The sequence below is a fragment of the Pantherophis guttatus genome, chromosome 7, assembly GCF_059756535.1.
Source record: "Pantherophis guttatus breed Tessera chromosome 7, ASM5975653v1, whole genome shotgun sequence".
NCBI classification, from domain to species: domain Eukaryota; kingdom Metazoa; phylum Chordata; class Lepidosauria; order Squamata; family Colubridae; genus Pantherophis; species Pantherophis guttatus.
In genome coordinates, this window is record NC_142069.1 from 21,965,034 (window position 1) to 21,984,892 (window position 19,859).

The window sequence follows — 19,859 nt, forward strand, 5'->3', positions numbered from 1 at the left end:
TGGATCTCTGGAACTGCATGGACACAAAACTCTATGACAGAGGTCCTCAAACTTGGCAGCTTTAAGACTTGTGGACTTCAACTCCCAGAATTCTCCAGCCAGCATAGCATAGCATGCTGACTGGAGAATAGTATAGCATAGCTGGCTGGAGAATTCTGGGAGTTGAAGTCCACAAGTCTTAAAGCTGCCAAGTTTGAAGACCTCTGCTCTGTGAAGTCTACATCGAAGCCCCCAAGTCATTTTATTGTAAATAATTTTTTAAAAGCCACCTCCTATCATTTTTTTTTTTTAATTTAAAGCGCACTGAAGAGGTCTCCTCCACGAAACGTTTGCTACCCAATTGCCAAGCTCGGAGCTCAAACCAAGCAACGTAACCATCAACCTGAGCTGTGAATATTCAAAGGCATTTCAATAAAATGTCAATTGAGCCCTGGGTCTTCCTCCCATCCCATCACTAACCCAGTCCTGTTCTGCTTTGCTTTTCTTGAGGCTGATTCTGCAGCGGGAGGTACCTGCTTGCAAAGACATTGCAGAGGGTTGTCCTCCCCGATAGAGGCGCTAGAAATGGTTTAGTGGTCCGCGGTGCCTGATGGTTGCTAGGCAGCGAGGTTGTGATTTGGATTCCCGGTGAGTTGGGAGAGACGCAGGCAAAGCAAAGGGGTGGCCGGGAACAGCAGCCTACAAGGAGGTGAGAAGCAGTAAAGGTCCATTGTGCAAATATGATGGGGGAACAGTAAGCACAGTAGAAGAAGATAGCGGTTTGTTTCTTAGAAATAAAAAAGATACAGATATATAATCGTTATGGATAGAGAAACTTCCCAGTAGCTTCTTTTAAGTGGTACTAACATTTGCTATTGTATTGTATTGTATTGTATTGTATTGTATTGTATTGTATTGTATTGTATTGTATTGTATTGTATTGTATTGTATTGTATTGTATTGTATTGTATTGTATTGTATTGTAGTATTTTTTTTTATTGGCCAAGTGTGATTGGACACAAAAGGAATTTGCCTTGGTGCATACGCTCTCAGTGTAATAAAAGAAAAGATACGTTCATCAAGAATTATAAGGTACAGCAATTAATGATAGTCATAGGGTACAAATAAGCAATCGAATCATATTAGGAAACAGTCAATATAAATCGTAAGGATACAAGCAACAAAGTTACAGTCATACAGTCATAAGTGGGAGGAGATGGGTGATGGAAACGATGAGAAGATTAATAGTGCAGACTTAAATAGTTTGACAGTGTTGAGGGAATTATTATATTGTATTGCATTGCATTGTATTGTGTGTGTGTGAGAGAGAGAGAGACACAGAGAGAGAGAGAGACTGGATACATACACACACATACTGGGGATGTCTAGTCTAACGAAGAGAAGACAAGGAGTGACTTGAGAGCAGTTTTCCAAGATCTGAGGAGGCAGAAGTGGGTGGACCTATTCTCCAAAACACCTGAGTGCAAGACAAGAAGTAATGGATGGAAAATTATCTAGGAGAGATCCAATCTAGAATTAAGGAGAAATGTCCTGACAGTGAGAACAATGAATCAATGGGTGCTGGAGGTTTTGAAGATGAATACCCATTTGTCCAGAATGGTATAGGGCCGTGATGGCTAACCTATGACACATGTGCCACAGGTGGCAAGCAGAACCCTCTCTGCGGGCACGCGAGCTGTCGCCCAGCTCAGCTACACTGCGTACGCATGCACGCTTCCCGCCGGCCAGCTGATTTTTGGGTCTGCCCTGCAAAGGAGACGTGCAGGGGACCTACCTTTCTCCTCACATTCTGCTGCCTGTGCCTTCCCAGGTCTCCGGAAATTCCCCTCCCAGCCGTTTCGGGAGGTGAGGCCAAAAGGGGGGGTCGCGTGTGCATGTGCAGGGAGGCGGGGCATGCAGCAGGGGCATTGCATTACGGGTGTGGGCACGTGCGTCGCATGCGGTAGCGTGCGAGCACACACACTTTTGGTACCCGAGGAAAAAAAGGTTAGCCATCATTGGTATAGGGTCTCCTGCTTGAGCAGGGAGTTGAAGACCTCCAAGTTGCCTTCCAACTCTGTTATACCGTTACTGTGTTAGTTAGCTAGTTAGTTGGCATGTGTGTATATTTTGAAATGATTTTTGGTGGATTTTTAAAAAATAATGTCTATTTTTATCTTTAAATGGAAGTTACTTTGTGTAATCTACTTAGAGGCCCTCATTTCCCTGTGGAAGAGATGGTCACAGATTATGGTGTTGGTAACACCCAGGACTATCAATGACTACTCCATAGTGATTCTAAAAACATCCAGGCAGGTGCCTTTAGAAGCTTTTAAACAAGACATGATAATGAAAGATGTCTCTTTGCTATTGACACACAGCAGTCCTGCCCCTGACTCTAAAGTTCCACTTATTTGATTGATGGTTGTTGACTGATGAATGGAGCAATCCTAACAGAGAATCAAGTGACAGATCCAAAAAAAAAACCAGCCTATGAGCTTCAGCTGCTCAGTACAAGATTTTTCAAACACAAGGAAATTAATTAGAATAGTTTCAGAGAATGTATAGAGCAGAAGTGGGTTTCAGCAGATTCTGACCAGTTCTAGAGAACCAGTAGCGGAAATTTTGAGTAGTTTGGAGAACCAATAAATACCACCTCTGGCTGGTCCCACCCCCATCTATTCTCTGCCTCCCAAGTCCCAGCTGATCGGGAGGAAATGGGGATTTTGCAGTAACCTTCCCCTGGAGTGGGGAGGGAATGGAGATTTTACAGTATCCTTCCACTGCCATGCCCTCCAAGCCACACCCACAGAACCAGTAGTAAAAAATTTTGAAACCCACCACTGGTGTAGAGGTGCATAGACCTGGTCTCCGTCCCAGTAGATTCAAGGCTGACTTCATCCATGGTTCAGCATTTATCAATAGCAAGAAGCTTTATATCTGTGCTGCATGAATGCACCAGACTTAAACCAATAGAATTCTGTTCTTGCTCCCTAACTTAAAAATAAATCAGTACATAAAATCTGACTGTCTTGTGGAAACGAATTTCAAGTTTATTTTATCATTCCACGATTCCATAATTTATATAAATTAATTCAAAAGAGACCATTGTTTATCACTATTGGTATTACAAGTTACCTAACTTTTTTGGTATTCGAAATGATTTGCAGGAATTCTCTTTTTTGGAAGAAGAGAAAAAAAGCATGTGAATGCTATTTAAATTTATAGAGAAATTATTAGGGGAAATTGGGAGACTTTACAATAATATAAATAGGCAGGAAATTTAGAGAGTAATGGATTAGATTTAATCTTAAATTGAGCAGAGAGAAATCAATAGAATCTAAATTACATTTATATTAAATTCTACAAATTTCAACAGATCTTGATTAAGTCTGGATTCGTCCCATTCTTGGAAGCAAAAACATTGGAAGCAAATATTTGAAAAATTGATGAAGTGTTTATGTATTTACAAATTTGTCATTAATTTTTATTTTCTGTAATTAACATTTGTGATCTAGGATGCCTCATCTTTGTCACACTGCTGTACCATTATTGGCTGGCATTCATGAACACAATGTGGTTTTTGTCGTATATACTTCAGAATGTAATCCTTGCAATCCATATATCATGAAAGAACTTCTTATAAGAACTCTATATTCACTGGGTAGCAGACGAATGGATTCCATGTTCAATATCATCTGGTGTTCCAGCAAGGTAATGTAAAAGTTACGAAGTGGAACAAAAGAGCTATTTCACTCTAGAGCAGGGGTCCCCAACCCTGGGCCGCGGACCACTGCTGGGCCTTGAGTCGTTCACAACTGAGCCGCGGAACTAGGGGCGAGCGCATGTGCGCAGATCCCCACTTGCTCAAGCAGTGTGGGGAGAGCATGTGTGCGGCTGCTACCGCTCGTGAAGAACTATCCCCTCTCTCCTCCCCTCCCCACCGGCCCACAAGAATGGAAAGGATGAGGAACTCTGCTATTTTTCAATGTATTTAAGAAAAACAGATCGATAAGGTGGGCTGAAAATCTCAACCCCTTCCTAAGCATACTGTACTAATGTGCTGCGAATTCATTGGCGACATCCAGCGGTGGGTTTCCAATATTCTTACCACGGGTTCGCCCCCCGTGCGCAGGCTCACTTTGTACACGTGCGTGCCTTCCGTGCATGCACTTTGCTTGCATGCCTTCCTGTCAGGTTTTCAGGCCATCTTCAAATAAATTGCGTCTCAAACAAAGTCTTTTTTGAAACAAACTTCCATTTTATTTAGCACGGCAACTTTTACACTGACTCCATGCAGCCAGCACTGATGTGCTGACCCAAAATCCCTCCTCTTCCTTCCCCCACTCCTCTGCATTCATTGGCCATCTTCCCAATCATTCACCCCTAATCTATTGCTCTAATTCAAAGAATTTTCCCCCTCCCATCCATCTCCTAGGGGACATTATCTCCAGCTAAAATAAGTAGGTGAAAGGCAACCGTCCCGTTGCAGACACTTGCGTTCTCCTTCTTATGTCAGCACTAGGATAAATGCATCTTGACGTGCTGACACTTCCATGCATTCACCCGGCCTCAAAAATGTGCCTAAATAGGATGGCATAGAACCTGGGCGGGTGGGCGGCCCCACCCGCAATCTCCCCTACCGGTTCACCTAAACCAGTACGAACTGTCTGAATACCACCTCTGGCAACATCGATTTTCCTCTCCCAGTTCATGGGGACCTAACCCTAACCCTAAGTGGGTTTACCCTCCAATGGGATTTTGTCATGTATATAACTTGAACCTGTAGAAAAACTGAGTGCCCTTCTAAGCATACCGATGTGCTGCAAATTCATTTGCTACATAACCATCACTCTAAGTGGGTTTATACTGCAATAGCAGTAGCACTTAGACTTATATACCGCTTCACAGTGCTTTACAGCCCTCTCTAAGTGGTTTACAGAGTCAGCCTATTGCCCCCAACAATCTGGGTTCTCATTTTACCCACCTCGGAAGGATGGAAGGCTGAGTCAACCTTGAGCCTGGTGAGATTCGAACTGCCAAATTGCAGACAGCCGGCAATCAGCAGAAGTAGCCTGCAGTACTGCATTCTAACCACTGCACCACCGCAGCTCTTGTTAGGGCAGGGAAGGGGGGCCTTGCTTAAAAAATGTTTTCAAAATATAGCAACATTTATTTAAGGGTGTAATGTTTGAAAGATGCAACAGAAATGCAAAACATTTCTGTTTTGATCCATTGAAGAGGCAACTGATTTCTTCTCCAGGTATTGAAGTGGCAGAATGAATTGGTAGAATGTTCCCTCACCAACATCATAGATGCAGCTTCTTGGATCAGAACTCTGCTGATGAAAAGCGAGGGGAAAGCCAGTGCTTGGAATGCCATTGAAGAAGCAATAGAAGATCCCAGCTGCCAAGCAATATATCTGTTCACCAGCGGATTGCCTGAAGGCTCCGTGGAAGAAATCTGTAGCCACCTTAAAGAGACAAAGCAATCGTGTCCAGTGCATATTGTGCAATTGATAGAAAATAGAGACAGCAATATAATTAGCTGTCAAAAGCTATTGGAGAAAGTAGCCACGACGTCTGGTGGTACTTTCCAAGCTATTGATGGAGCTTCCTCTGAGGTAAAATGATAAATGTGGTCATTTTGAATCTGACCACTTGATTTGGGGGAACTGTGATAATATTGTGACTCTTTGGTTAGCCAAAAAAAAATAGTCTGACTTGTTAAAATACATTCATTTGATAACATGAAAATTCAGTCTGTTGAGTTACTTCTACAAAGGCACTTTTTCCCCCTTTCCTTGATTTATTTTGATGCTTTTCTGAGGTATCCCTCTCACAGGAGTTATAAAGAACAAAAATAATCACTAAAGTAGAAAATAAAATCACAATTACTGAAAAATGGTAAAAGCTATAAAATTCATATTTAATATAAAACAGAAATATAAAGATAGTGTGTGTATAGTAAAAGGTGGAAAGAAAAGAGGAGGACAACAGTGGCAATACAATAGGAAGCTCTGGTTGAAGAAGTAAGCCTTTAGTAGGCACCTATGAATCATGATAGAAAATTCTTCATAAACATCAGGGAGTCAAAGGAGAGCATTCAGACATATCGCAGAGAAGAATTGTCTTGCCATTCATAGTATGACCCTTTGATATTCTTAGTCACGAAGAGATGAACACATGAAATCAAATAGTTGGAAAGGACCCAAATACTGTGTAGTTTTACCAATCTAAATTCCCAGAAGAATGCAAAATTATTGCTCTCTTATTTCTTCCATCTTTTTAGGATAAGACTGGCTGTAATTTAGGTTTTCATCATCCTGGTAGCATCAGCAATCATCTCAGCTTCCCTCCGTTGGCAGATCACTGCACAAAACTGTAAGTTTAGGCACCAATGGATTTTAATGTTATTATTAATCATTTTACCAATGTTAGAATTTTAGAGCTGCAAGTGCCACTAGGGTTGATACTTATTATTAATCCATTCATATCAGTAATCCCAATTCTCTGGTGAGCGATCTTGCACTTCCTAATGCCTGTTGCTTTCCTCTGTCACAGGTTTCCTTTGGGTGCATGGGGTCCAGATACTTGTAACACAGGTCTAAGAAGTCCCATACAAGAGAATTTAGGGGACTGTTCCACAAACAGCCATCATGTGCTGAGGGGGATACGAGTTCTTGCCAGAAAACAGACAGACGGCTATTACTATCTCAGTCATATTGTCCAAAAGGTGAAGGTAAGCTGGAAAAATTAGTATTTTTCATTAATCATCTCAGTACGTAATTGGTTTTCTGTTGAGGACTTATAGATGCTGCTGCACTGGCTTCTTCCACTTCCTCCTGACTTGATGATTCGTTTGGCTTGTGTCTTATACAAGAGTACCATTTTTATAGCTGTCTCTTTGAACCAGGGTGGTATAATTTTAAAAGGTACTGGATTAGCCATTGTTTTACAGCATAAAAATGTATTTGTATTTATTATGGCTGTTCACCGCCCTGAGTCCTTCGGGAGTAGGGCGGTATACAAATATGAAAAATAAATAAATAAATAAATAACTTTCTTCATACGGCTGTCACTGTGGAAATCAAATTGGAAATGGGAGCTCCTGGGATACCAACCTAATGAATAAAACACAAATACATATCATAAAAGCTTTGGGGGACAACGACTGTATTTGTATTCAAGGCCAGGCTAGACGAAGCTTCTGCTACTATTGAGGAAGATGAAACAGGAAAGTTACACATTTTCTCTTCCTTGAGCTGCCATGGGCCATTCAAGAGAAATAATCTTTCTGAAAAAAATACAGGATAAAGTTATTTGTCAAGGCTCTGGTGAAATGTCACCTACTTTGTTTACATTTATTCAGTTTGATGGTTCTGTTGTGCTGTGCAAACCACTTTAATAATAATATACTGTAAAGAACAAGATATAAACTTAGTGTGTGCTTTGCTTTGAAATTGAAATTGAAATATCTATTTTATATATTGGAGACTTGTGCTTCAAAATGAAGATGGTCAGTATAAGATGACTCTATACAGGTTTAAGGGGCACGATGGCTCAGCAGTTAAAGTTGCTGGAAAGCTGACAGCCTGGGTTAGAGACCCGAGTGCCATATGACCAGGTGAGCTCCCATTACTTGCCCCACTTCCTATCCACCTAGCAGTTCGAAAGCATGCAAAATGCAACTAAATGAATAGGTACTACTTTGGTGGGAAGGTAATAATGTTCGCCATGATGTAAAAAAGATGTTGAGACTTTAGAAAGATTGCAGAGAAGAGCAACAAAGATGATTAGGGGACTGGAGGCTAAAACATATGAGGAACGGTTGCTGGAATTGGGTATGTCTAGTCTGATGAAAAGAAGGACTAGGGGTGACATGATAGCAGTGCTCCAATATTTCAGGGGCTGCCACAAAGAAGAGGGAGTCAAGCTATTCTCCAAAGCACCTGAGGGCAGGACAAGAAGCAATGGGTGGAAACTAATCAAGGAGAGAAGCAACTTAGAACTAAGGAGAAATTTCCTGACAGTTAGAACAATTAATCAGTGGAACAACTTGCCTCCAGAAGTTGTAAATGCTCCAACACTGGAAGTTTTTAAGAAGAGATTTGACAACCATTTGTCTGAAGTGGTGTAGGGTACCCTGCCTAAGCAGGGGGTTGGACTAGAAGACCTCCAAGATCCCTTCCAAATCTGTTATTCTATTCTATTCTATTCTATTCTATTCTATGCTATGCTATGCTATGCTATGCTATGCTATGCTATGCTATGCTATGCTATGCTATGCTATGCTATTCTACTCTACTCTACTCTACTCTACCCTACTCTACTCTACTCTACTCTACTCTACTCTACTCTACTCTGTATGCCTCAGCTTATAGTCATGCTGGCCACATGACCTCGGAAGTGTCTTTGGACAATGCCCCCCCCCCTTGGCTAAGAAAAAAGATGAGCCCCCTATGGTTGGACATGACTGGACAGGGGAAACATTTACCTTTACCTTTATACAGGTTTACAGGGTGAGATTCTGGCTTCATTTCACAGGATTCCAATGAACATGTTCTAGTTGAGTTTGAAAGATGCCAGCGATCACGGAAAGGTAAGGCTCCATTTCGAAGGCAAGAAACGCCTCTCTATGACATCATCCATTATGATGATGCCAGGTGGCTGCCATTATCTGCAGGAGATGGGACCCTTTCTCCATGGGACAAGAACGGCAAACGATACGGCCCAGGCATTGTTCTCCAAGTAGCAGAAACCAGGTCAGATTATTCAGGTATGTCTTAAATTTGCCTTCTTTCCATTAAATATCTATTGCTTTTTTTTTTTTTTTTTTTACAATCCAAGCTCAGAAGACAAAGGGATACTACACTTGCCTCTTTTCCAAAAGGGGAGGGGTATGCTTGGAAAAAGAAAGTAAGAGGAAGGAGGGGAAATGGGGCTGCAACTGCTACTTTCTTTCCTGTTTCTCTTCCTCGCAGGCATCCAAAACGCATAAGTTTTACAAGGGCATTCAGAGAAGGACAGTGGCGTTTCTTTGAAAATGTTACGTGGATTTTAGAATAGCCAACTATAGAATAGCTGACTTTTCTTCTTCTTATAATTATAATATAATTTAATTATAAAGAAAATACATCCTTGGGTAGGAAATACCAATGTTAACAACAATTATGCTTTAATTGTTGGTCTCTCCCACCAGAGCCAAAATACTGAGCCTGTTTCTTGCTGGGGAGAAGCGGTTGGCAAGTCAAGGATTGAAACGGTTAACTTAAAACTTGTGAAAACTTAAACAATCAATTCTGAAGACCCCCTTTCTCCCAAATTGCCCATTTATTCCGGTGACATGATTTTGGGTGGGGAAAAAATGTTACAATACAACACGGTTGTATATAGGTCATCTAGTCCCCCGCTCAAGGGTCTCCTGCTTGAGCGGGGGGTTGGACTAGATGACCTATAAGGTCCCTTCCAACTCTGCTAATCTGTAATCCCTGGTTGCCTATCCCTGCTTTAAAAGACTTCCATAAGGGAACCTGCCAACTGAAAGAAGGATCCACAGAGGAGCAATATCTACTGATGGGAGTAGTTGGAGCCACCCCTAACTTAGCAATGAGACAGATGTCGTTTCCTTCTAAAATATGGCTCCCTCTGTGTTTCCCTTTACAGCTTTCCAAAATAGCAAAGTGCTGATTAGCTTCTGGAATGGCCGGACCAAGACAATATCAGCAGATGTTGCTGTGAGAATCCCTCTTCCATTGTACGAGCGCATCGTTCTTGAGCTTCAGATGCCATTGACAGCCAGGCAGCTGTTGGTGGAGCAGAATCCAGATTATCCTTCTATTGTGCCACCTGGATATCGGGCTTCGGGACCTTGCATGCGTAACCATTTACCTTGGATGCCTTGGCTTCAGACTTTAAAAATCCATTGTATTGGAGTCTGTGGGAGCAATGCCCATTTTTCTCCTTGGTCTTTTTGCTGCCCACTACAGAATCATAGTACATCTCCAGTAAGTTCAACATGGGCAGATGATACTTTGATACCAAGATTCAGCCCATCAAAAGAGGAGCTGAGCAAGAAGTTAGAAGACCAATTTTCAATAGGCAGGCCTCCCACTTTGGAAAATGATAAGGATGCCAAAGGAGATAGCAGCAAACTAAAGAAGGAAACAAATTTAGCAGATGCAAAATCTTGGGAAGAGAAAGAAATCAAAGTTGCAGAACCCAGCAAGGTACAAGATTATGTTGATTAGCTTATAGTTTATAGCTCACATCAGGGGTGGGTTCTACTTACCTTTACTACTGGTTTGCAACGGGATCACCTGCACACACTCGCTTTGCTTGCATGTGAAACTTGTTTCTGCAAATGCACAGAAGCTTCTGCGCATGCGCAGATCACCGATGATGACATCCGGGACGGTGGGCAGGGCCTCCTGTCGGTTTTACTACCGGTTCTTGCGAACCGGTCCAAACCGGGGGCAACCCACCACTGGCTCACATCTCTGGCAAGAAATCTCCCCACTTCTTCATTCCCCAAAGCAATTATAAGCTATTGCCAGATATTGTTAACAAAATTTCTAAGATGAACATCCTAGAATAGTTAAGTATTTCCATCTTTACTGTTTTCAATGGGGCTTTTTTCTTGATTTTTGGTAGGATCAGAAAGTGATGGATTCAGAAGATGCGACAAACAATACTAGCACCGTGGTTGATATAGCGACCAGTGCAGGCAAACGGACGACTCAACAAAACCAGAAATGTGTGCAACTATATTAAAAGAGTTTTTGGGAGTTTTGGTGACTTACTGATAGACATTGAAACTAATGTATCAGCATATTTTACTCTAATCTTTTGGGCACATTCAGCATTTTTCTGCTAATAATAAAGAGGAGGTCAGGAGATCTGGTGATCTCACTGATCAGCAGAAGGGCTTCTATTGCCCTCTCTCAGGGGGAACAATATTTCTGTGTATCTAGTATGGTATGAATGAGGCTCCAGGGATGCTAGCCTGAGCATCCCTCTGTCTTTGGATTTGTACACTTAACAATATTGTCATGGCTACATTCGCATATATGGGATGCGGTGGCTCAGTGGCTAAGACACTGAGTTTGTCGATCGAAAGGTCGGCAGTTCAGTGGTTTGAATCCCTAGTGCTGCATAACGGGGTGAGCTCCCGTTACTTGTCCCAGCTTCTGCCAACCTAGCAGTTCAAAAGCACGTAAAAATGCAAGTAGAAAAATAGGAACCACCATTGGTGGGGAGGTAACAGCGTTCTGTGCACCTTTGGCATTTAGTCACGCCGACCACATGACCATGGAGACATCTTCAGATAGCGCTGGTTCTTCAGCTTTGAAACAGAGATGAGCACCGCCCCCTAGAGTCGGGAACGACTAGCACATATGTGCAAGGGGAACCTTTACCTTTACCTTTACATCGCATATTGTGTTGTTATGATACAAATGTGATTCTTTGTACTCATTTTCCTTTCTGATGAATTATAAGATACAATTATTCCTGAGAAAAAGGTTATTGTTGAATCAGTCCTTAACCTCAAAGTTATTTTAGAAACATCAGGGGAGGGATGTTACATTAAAAAAAACAATACATTCAAGAATAACCAATACCGTAGAAGCACTCTCGTTTTTTTAAAAAGGAGAAACTACAGATTACTGTAAGCAAGAGTAGGAGACACACAATCTTCAATTATCAACTAAATTAAGAGCCTTGGTGGTGCAGCGGACTAAAGTGCTGTTAAGTAGCACTTAGCTGCCAGCTGCCTGCAATTACTGCGAGTTCAAATCTCACCAGGCTCAAGGTTGACTCAGCCTTCCATCCTTCCGAGGTAGGTAAAATGAGGACCCGGATTGTGGGGGCAATAAGCTGACTTTGTATAAAAAAAGAATACCACTTATGGGGGGCCGAAAGCCCTACTAAGCTGGTATATACAAAAGTATGAAGGCTATTGCTTAACGCATTGTAAGCCGCCCTGAGTCTCCGGAGAAGGGCGGCATATAAATCGAACCAATAAATAAATACATACATACATACATACATACATACATACATACATACATAAATCCTGAGATAGCAAAACCAAAGAGGAGGAATACCGGTGGCTATACCAGAGTAACATCTGAGGAGCCAAATTTTTCATCTCTTTAGAGACAATCAACCTCATAAAAGGAACATAATTAGGGCCAATAGCCATCTATAGCTCTGTGATGTTTCCCCTTTGCAGATCAATATCTTCATCATATCTACACCGTTATTGTTATTTACCTGCGCAATGAATGCAATTATTTTCTATGACAGGTTTTTTACAGCCCAACTTGAGTGGATCTTCAACCCAGCTTTCCCAAAGAAATGCTTCTCAGAGAACTTACTTGGCTAACAGTTCCAAACTCCAGGCAAAGCTTGACTGGGTGGACAGGTCCCTGAAGAAAGATCGTGTCGCTATTGAATCTGTTTTGCACATGAGAAGGAGCTACAGTGCACCACCGTCTGGACAGGTGAGAATACTCCTCCTCTCGTCTATATAATATTGCAGGGAAGGGCGACTTTTGAAGACCACAATTCAGTGGTGGGTTCCTCCCAGTTCGATCCGGTTCGGCTGAGCCGGTAGCAGTGACGATATGACGTCACCGAACTGGTTCTCCCCCCCCGCCCTCCCCACCACCCACCCACGTTATTCTTACCTTTTATTTGGTCCCACCCCCAATCTATTGCTGCCTCCTGAGTCCCAGCTGATGACTAGAGGGAAAAAAACTGTTTAAACTCTTGCCGCGGGGCTTCAAAGGGCTGTCCTACAGCTGATCAGTGTTAAAAGCAAACAAATGAGTCGGGTCGTAAGTGTGAGGACTGGTCATAAGTGCAAGGACCTTCCAGAAATGACTCTGACCAGCTAGCCATGCCCACCTGGTCACATGACCTCCAAGCCACACCCACAAAATAAGCCACGCCCACAGAACAGGTAGTAAAAAAATTTAGACCCCACTCCTGCCACAATTGTATACAGTTCATTTATGAAATACTAGGCCTAAAGTGTCTGAGGGACACCTCAGCTTTTCTTGGAGGTGAAGACTAAGACAGATTTGGAAGAAACTTAAAGGTAAAGGTTCCCCTCGCACAAATGTGCTAGTCATTCCTGACTCTAGGGGGTGGTGCTCATCTCTGTTTCAAAGCCGAAGAGCCAGCCAGATGTCTTCGGAGATGTCCGAAGACATCTCCATGGTCATGTAGCCGGCATGACTAAACATCAAAGGCGCATGGAACGCTGTTACCTTCCCACCAAAGGTGGTCCCTATTTTTCTACTTGCATTTTTTATGTGCTTTCAAACTGCTAGGTTGGCAGAAGCTGAGACAGTAACGGGAGCTCACCCCATTACACGGCACTAGGGATTTGAACCACTGAACTGCCGACTTTTCGATCGACAAGCTCAGTATCTTAGCCGGGTCTTTTTTTCAGAAATTACTGGAGAAAGAAGCCCCTTGGGATAGTCCCAGAGAAGTGGATGCCAACCCAGCTAAGATAGACTTCAAACGGCAGAAGTGGGAGCAGAGACAGCTTAGGAAAGAGCAACAACAACAGGAAATCCATCTCAAAAGAGAGACGCGGCTTGAAAATAAGAGGTAATGGAGCAGTATAACCCCAAATTGGGTAGAAGAGAATAATCTGAAGCCAGATAGATGTTCTGTGACTTTTGTTTTCAGTTCTTGTGACTTGTGGGAGATAATATTCTTTGCAAATGGAATGTTCTTGCTTCAGCCACAGAATGGGAGTTTAAGTTCTACCTACGTCAAGGATTTGAGATATTTTAGTCCTCATTGTAAAAATTGAAATAGTATTTATCACACATTATTTCATATGCTGGTAAAAATCAGAGGTGGGTTTCAGCAAGTTCTGACCAGTTCTGGAGAACCGGTAGCGGAAATTTTGAGTAGTTCAGAGAACCGGTAGTAAAAATTCTGACTAGCCCGCCCCCATCTATTCTCTGCCTCCCAAGTCCCAGCTGTTTGGGAGGAAATGGGGATTTTGCAGTAACTTTCCCCTGGATTGGGGAGGGAATGGAGATTTTACAGTATCCTTCCCCTGCCACGCCCACCAAGCCACACCACACCCACCAAGCCACACCCACAGAACTGGTAGTAAAAATATTTGAAACCCACCACTGGTAAAAATATACGAAAATGAAGCATAATTGTTAAAAGGAATAGTAGCAATTCCTTTTTTTCAATTGCTGTCCCTGAACAAGTTTATTATGATTCTGAATTAGATTTCATCTGTTCCTATTTAGTATTTTCCGATGTATGTATAATGCTTTCCTGGGATTGCATGAACCCTGATCATGTAAAAAATTAAACATAATGATGTTCTCTGAAAGGATCTCACATGAGCCTAACTCTACAAAGGCTTGTAAACTTAAAATGTGAATTCAGGAGTAAAATTTCATAGCTCATTGTTTTATTTAGCATCCTAGGATGTGTTTAAAGAAACAGGATCTCTCTCTCTCTCTCTCTCTCTCTCTCTCTCTCTCTCTCTCTCTCTCTCTCTCTCTCTCTCTCTATATATATATATATATATATATATATATATATATATGGATGAATGATATAGATATATACATACATACATACATACATACATACATACATACATGCATGCATACATATATATAAGCTAGTTTATTTCTTAAACAGGCAGCAGTCTCTCCAGCGGACATTGCAAGGCTCACAAAGGCTTCAGGAGCAGAGTGACAGAGCTGAGCGGCATCTGGAGCAGCTCCGAGAGGCAAGGACAGCGAGAAGAAAGCAGGAATCCCATTTGCGGGAAGAAGAAGGAAAGAAAGAGAACCAAAGGAAGGAATTCTTAAAGGCACAGCACAAGCAGAGGGAGAAGCAGCTGGAAAAACATAATCAAATGATTGATGGTCAGGAAAAAGAGAGGCTGGTGAGAGCACAAGTCTGTTTCCAGTTTTCCAAATTTCTGAAAATTTTCTTCTTGGGGGGGTGGATGGGAATAAATTAGAGATCAGGCATTATCAGGAACAGTTGCCACCTCCGCCAAAGAAAATGTAACACTCTGCTCAGATAAATGTTATGATATGGAGTATCTGCTTCATTTGTATAGATCAGGGGTCCACAACCTTGGCAACTTTAAGCCTGGCGGACTTCGATTCCCAGAATTCCCCAGCCAGCTGGCTGGGGTATTCTGGGAGTTGAAGTCCACCAGATTTAAAGTTGCCAAGGTTGGAGACCCCTGGTTATAGATTAATCTGAGTGCATTGGAGGGTTCAGAAGCTGAAAGTGGGATGGATTTGAAATGTAGGAAAGAAATTAAATGACATGAATATTTAAAGAAGCAATTGACTTTATTCATTTCTAATCAGAAATTCTGCTCAGAACCCTATGCTTGGAAATGTTGAGGGTTAATTATTCAGAACTAAGCAAATTTTGTTTGTATGTGTTTGTGTGTGTTTGTGTGTGTGTACCGACAGATGCACATATATACAACTACAAATATGTATACAAATATCTATAAACTCTCATTCTCATGACCTTTAACTGGGCAAAAGGGTGCGTCATAGGTTAACAATCTTTGAACCAAGCTACCTAAATTTAACCAAGACTCATTTAAAGAATGCATCCAAAATCCAGGACCCATGACTCCCAAAGGATTGAAATTTGAGGAAGTTGTGGCTATTTCAGTGCTACAGGTTGCTGCTGGAGTCACATGATCTTTATTTTCAAAGTTCTGTGACAGTTTCCCAGCCCAGGGATCACCAACCTTTCGGACCTCAGGAACCACTAAATTCATAATTTTAAATCCCGCGGACTACTAATATGATCTGCCCAATGACCAGCTGGGTGGGCGTGGCTAGGTGACTGGGTGGGCATGGCCAACTTGATGTCACTCATGTCAAGGGGCACCTCGCCAGCCTCTACTCGCCCTTCCCCTCCCATCCACTCCTCCCCTGCCTGCCTGGGTTCCTTAGAGCCCCAGCAGGAAGCAGTTGTTGGAGCTAAGCAGCCACCATGAGAAAGAGTTGACAAAACAGCTGGCTTAGTTCAAAGTGGATCTGGCTGAGAAGAAGGCTCAGCAGAAGCACCTCACTGAGGACTACGAGCATAGACTTTCCAAGCAGAGGGAAGACCTGCAGGATTGCAAGGCCAGGTGCCAGCGCCTGGAGGCTCAGCAGGCTGGGATGATCAGCCAGTTCCAGGCCATGATGCAGTCCCACTGGAACAAGACCCTCCAGCTCTTCGCCACTGGTGGCATTTCCCCCCAGTCTTCGCCCAAAGCCCCACACCAGGAGGTTGAAGCAGACCCCAAGTCGGAATTTCTGTCCCTCTCCGACCCACACAAAAAGACCCAGAAGTGGGAGACTCTCTGCAGCAACACAAACATTCATTGCACATATCTGTCCTAGGGGCCATAGTTTGAGGATCCCTGATATAGTGCTGTTCTGTCCCCGTCTCACACACGCACACAAACAGACAGACGGGGGTTAAATAAACTGGCAGACAACCAATTCTTCCGATAAGAAGCTTGGCAGCAACCCAGTAGCTGCTTGCCAAGAACTTTACTCAAAAACAAAATACACACAGTCAAGAATTGTCCAGTTCGTAAAATAAATCCAAGGCCGATAATGTTGTTTCCAAAGATGCAATGTGACTCGATAGTAGTTAGTTTTGTCTGTCACAGAGTCTGAATGGCCACCCCCTTTTATACCCTGTGGGGTGTGGTCCAGTGACTCAGCTTAATCTCTGGCACGCCTTTTCTTCTGTTGCGCGCGCTTATCTCTGCGACGCTGCCAAGGATCCAGCCAAGACTCATTTCCCTCATCACTGTCCACCTGTGGCTGCGTGGACGTGCTTGGCCCCGGCCCTATCTTTTGCCCTTCGGCGAACACCGAAGGCATTGCCAGAGAGGAGGGTCCTGGAGAGGGAGGCCTTGCCAACTTCTCTCCTTCACTCTCGGAGTCCTCTCCTGCCGATGACACAGGCTCAGGTAATGGAGCCACAACAAGTGCAATATAAAAAATGCAAATAATTTTTCTGCGGACTATCAAAATTTTCTGGTGGACCACCAGTGGTCCATGGACTACCAGTTGGTGACCACTGTCCCAGTCAGTCTCATAATCCCTACTGGGGATGAACGACTTCTCTGTGGGATAGGGAAGGGAAAAGAAGGGAGAAGGAAGGGAGGAACAGCAAGGAAAGCATAACCAAAATTGTATGTAATTACTACTCCAAAGCATACTTTATTACTGAAATTTGCTACTCTATATGCTCTAGAAGCATTTGAATTAGTTGGAATTTGAAACAGCTTGGCCAATTTGGGAGGTGTTGTCTTCTTCACAAGTTAAACTTCCATGTTACGTTTTTTTTAAATTTTTCTTTTAGTAATTTTGTTTAGATTTTTATCCTGCCTTTTTTCATATACAAATCAATGTAATAAGCATACCAATATTCCTTCCTCTTTTCCACAACAACAGTAGGGATTATCTGAGATTAGTTAGACTAAGAGAGAGACTGGCCGAAGCCACTCAATCAGGTTTACTGGTTTCTAGACTATATACTAGCTCTCATGAAATTGCATTATTTTGTTAACAAGTTCGATGCAATAAAATGTTTTTGAAAAGAAAATGTGATAGAAGAGCTGTAAGAATGCAGAATAATCAAGTAATCTTATGTTCTTTTTTGTAGGCGCTTCTCAGGAATAGAAAAGAAGTCATGCAAAAGAATGCAGAAATTGCCCTGAAGGAACAGGATGCAGAAAATAAGAAGAAGGAAGCTGTCAAATGCCAGTTGTCCCATAACCGAGAGCAGATTTTACAGAATAAAGAAAAGGAGATGCAGATGCAGAAAGGACTCCTACAGTATCTCAGGGAACATGACCTCTTATTGCTCCGTGCATCTATGCTACCATAGAACAAACCAATTTCTGCAGCCAAGGTACTAAAAGTGTTCACAGACAATACATTGTGAAATGGTTCTTCTGTGTCTGAAGCTGAGCACTTATTGTACTTGAGAACTGGAGATTATGTAGCAAACGATCATTGCTTATCAATCCAATTTTCATTTTCTGTTTCATCTTAGTTATCTTCAAGCCATTTTTTCTGATTTTCATATTTCATCTCAGTTTTGCTTCAGCTTATTTCTTGAGAAACTGCAAAACTTCCTGGTCTTTCCAATACTACCTGAAGCACCTTTGAAATACATGTTAAATTTAGGAAGTGGGAGAGCGCCATCCTCTTGAAATTTAGTCTTGAACCACAAATGTATCCCAATATAAAAACCAATCCTTCAGATTTATTTGACTAGAATGTATCCCAATATAAAAATAAATCCTTCAGATTTAGTTGGCTAGATTTATTTGCTATCAATATAATTCAGCTGTTTTCCCCTTTTCAAAATTCTTTGGGAAGGATGATCATATATGCATGTGCAGGTAGAGTTTTTTTAAAAATTCCTTTTCCCTTCTCACACTAAAGTTCTTTCTCCCCTTCAGATTATCCTTTTAATCATCAAGATATTTTAAAACAACTTGCCTGGAATAAAACCGGGTGATTAAAAATTATATTCCCTTCCAATCGCTCAGTGCATTAAGCAGCCTTAAGCCTGTTTCACCATCTCTCAGACAAACAGCAGATAAAAGAGAAGGATAAACTTAAAATGTACTAAAATTAACAGGGTATGCCAGGCCATATGCTTGATGTTAACCTGCAAAGTTCTTAATGGTTTGGGATTAGAAGCACCTAATAGACTAATTTCATCACCAGTCAAGACATTAGTCTAATGCTCCTGCACCTTGGAGATTACTCAAGCTGTTATTGGCAACAAAGCTTTACGCTGCCTTCTGAGTTGGAATTGTCTTCGTTGTTACAGATCTCTAATGGTGTTCATCTTTTTCTCTATTTTGTAGGCTAAAAGTAAAAATCTTCTCTGCTGCAATGTCAGGGGTGAGCATGCTATACTTGTGAGCAGGATCACCTGGCACACAGAATTCTACACAAATAGGATCGACTGTGAGCAAAAAGACATAGCCCTATATTCCTAATTCTATAGGCCAGTGTTTCTCAGTATCAGTAACTTTACAGAATTCCCCAGCCAGCATTGAGTTTCCTAGCAATTAGGTGAAATTATGCTGCTCTGGTTGTCGATTGTCTCTCTTAAGGGCAGTGGTGAAATCCTACCAGTTTGCATCGATTCGGGCGAACCGGTAGTAAAAAAAAGGCTACCAGTTGGTCCGAACCAGTATTTCCGATGATCAGCTGTGCCATGCGATTTATATTCACTAGAAAACAGGACATCCTGCTTTCTAGCAAATCTAAATCGCGTGGCACAGCTGTTCCCCTCCCCCTCGCTGTTCTACTTACCTTCAAATGGCTTTTTCCACACGCAGTGCACATTTGGTGCGCGCTGTGCATGCCCGTGCAATGTGCATTTGGTGCGCACCGTGCATGCGCGGGCAGCAAACTGGTAGTAACCCGCAGACGATTTCACCACTGCTTAATGGTAATATTGGTTTGGACTTATCAATGGGTCCTTTGGGCCTTTGAGTAGTTTCGTGAAAGCCAAAATTCAGATTAAGGATCTGTAATGTGATATATAATATATTGGTGCCATCCCTGAACTTCGACTGCACGTCCCCAAGAGTGGTTCATAAAATTTCATTAACCTGCTTTCATTGTTCATTTGTGTCCATTTTTGTGTTTGGCTTTTTAGGGGAGAGGCAATAGCAAAGAAAGTGTAGGAATCTCTGTTCTAGGGCCTATAAACTGTGTATCTGTGTTATAACTGTTTGCATTGCAATTTACTATATTAATCATATTTTTATGGGTGCACATTTATAGGTTTCTGTTGTCTACCTGAAATGCACAT

At 42.2% G+C, this 19,859-nt stretch overlaps 1 protein-coding gene across 2 annotated transcripts; it reads left to right on the forward strand.

The window, feature by feature from the left end:
• Positions 1-164: 164 nt before the first annotated feature.
• Positions 165-19,660, forward strand: LOC117655536 (uncharacterized). Of its 2 annotated transcripts, XM_087873745.1 has the most exons (13): positions 165-688; positions 3,498-3,693; positions 5,243-5,602; positions 6,271-6,362; positions 6,543-6,720; positions 8,526-8,757; positions 9,645-10,207; positions 10,632-10,734; positions 12,288-12,484; positions 13,441-13,604; positions 14,673-14,922; positions 17,682-17,930; positions 18,901-19,660. In XM_087873745.1, the coding sequence occupies exons 2-12, from the start codon at positions 3,499-3,501 to the stop codon at positions 17,904-17,906; spliced, it is 2,559 nt and encodes an 852-aa protein (XP_087729871.1). In that variant the 5' UTR covers positions 165-688; position 3,498; the 3' UTR covers positions 17,907-17,930; positions 18,901-19,660. The 2 variants fall into 2 exon arrangements, with proteins under 2 accessions (XP_087729871.1, XP_087729872.1); XM_087873746.1 differs by lacking the exon at positions 5,243-5,602 and having other exon boundaries at positions 614-688.
• The last annotated feature ends 199 nt before the right edge of the window (positions 19,661-19,859 follow it).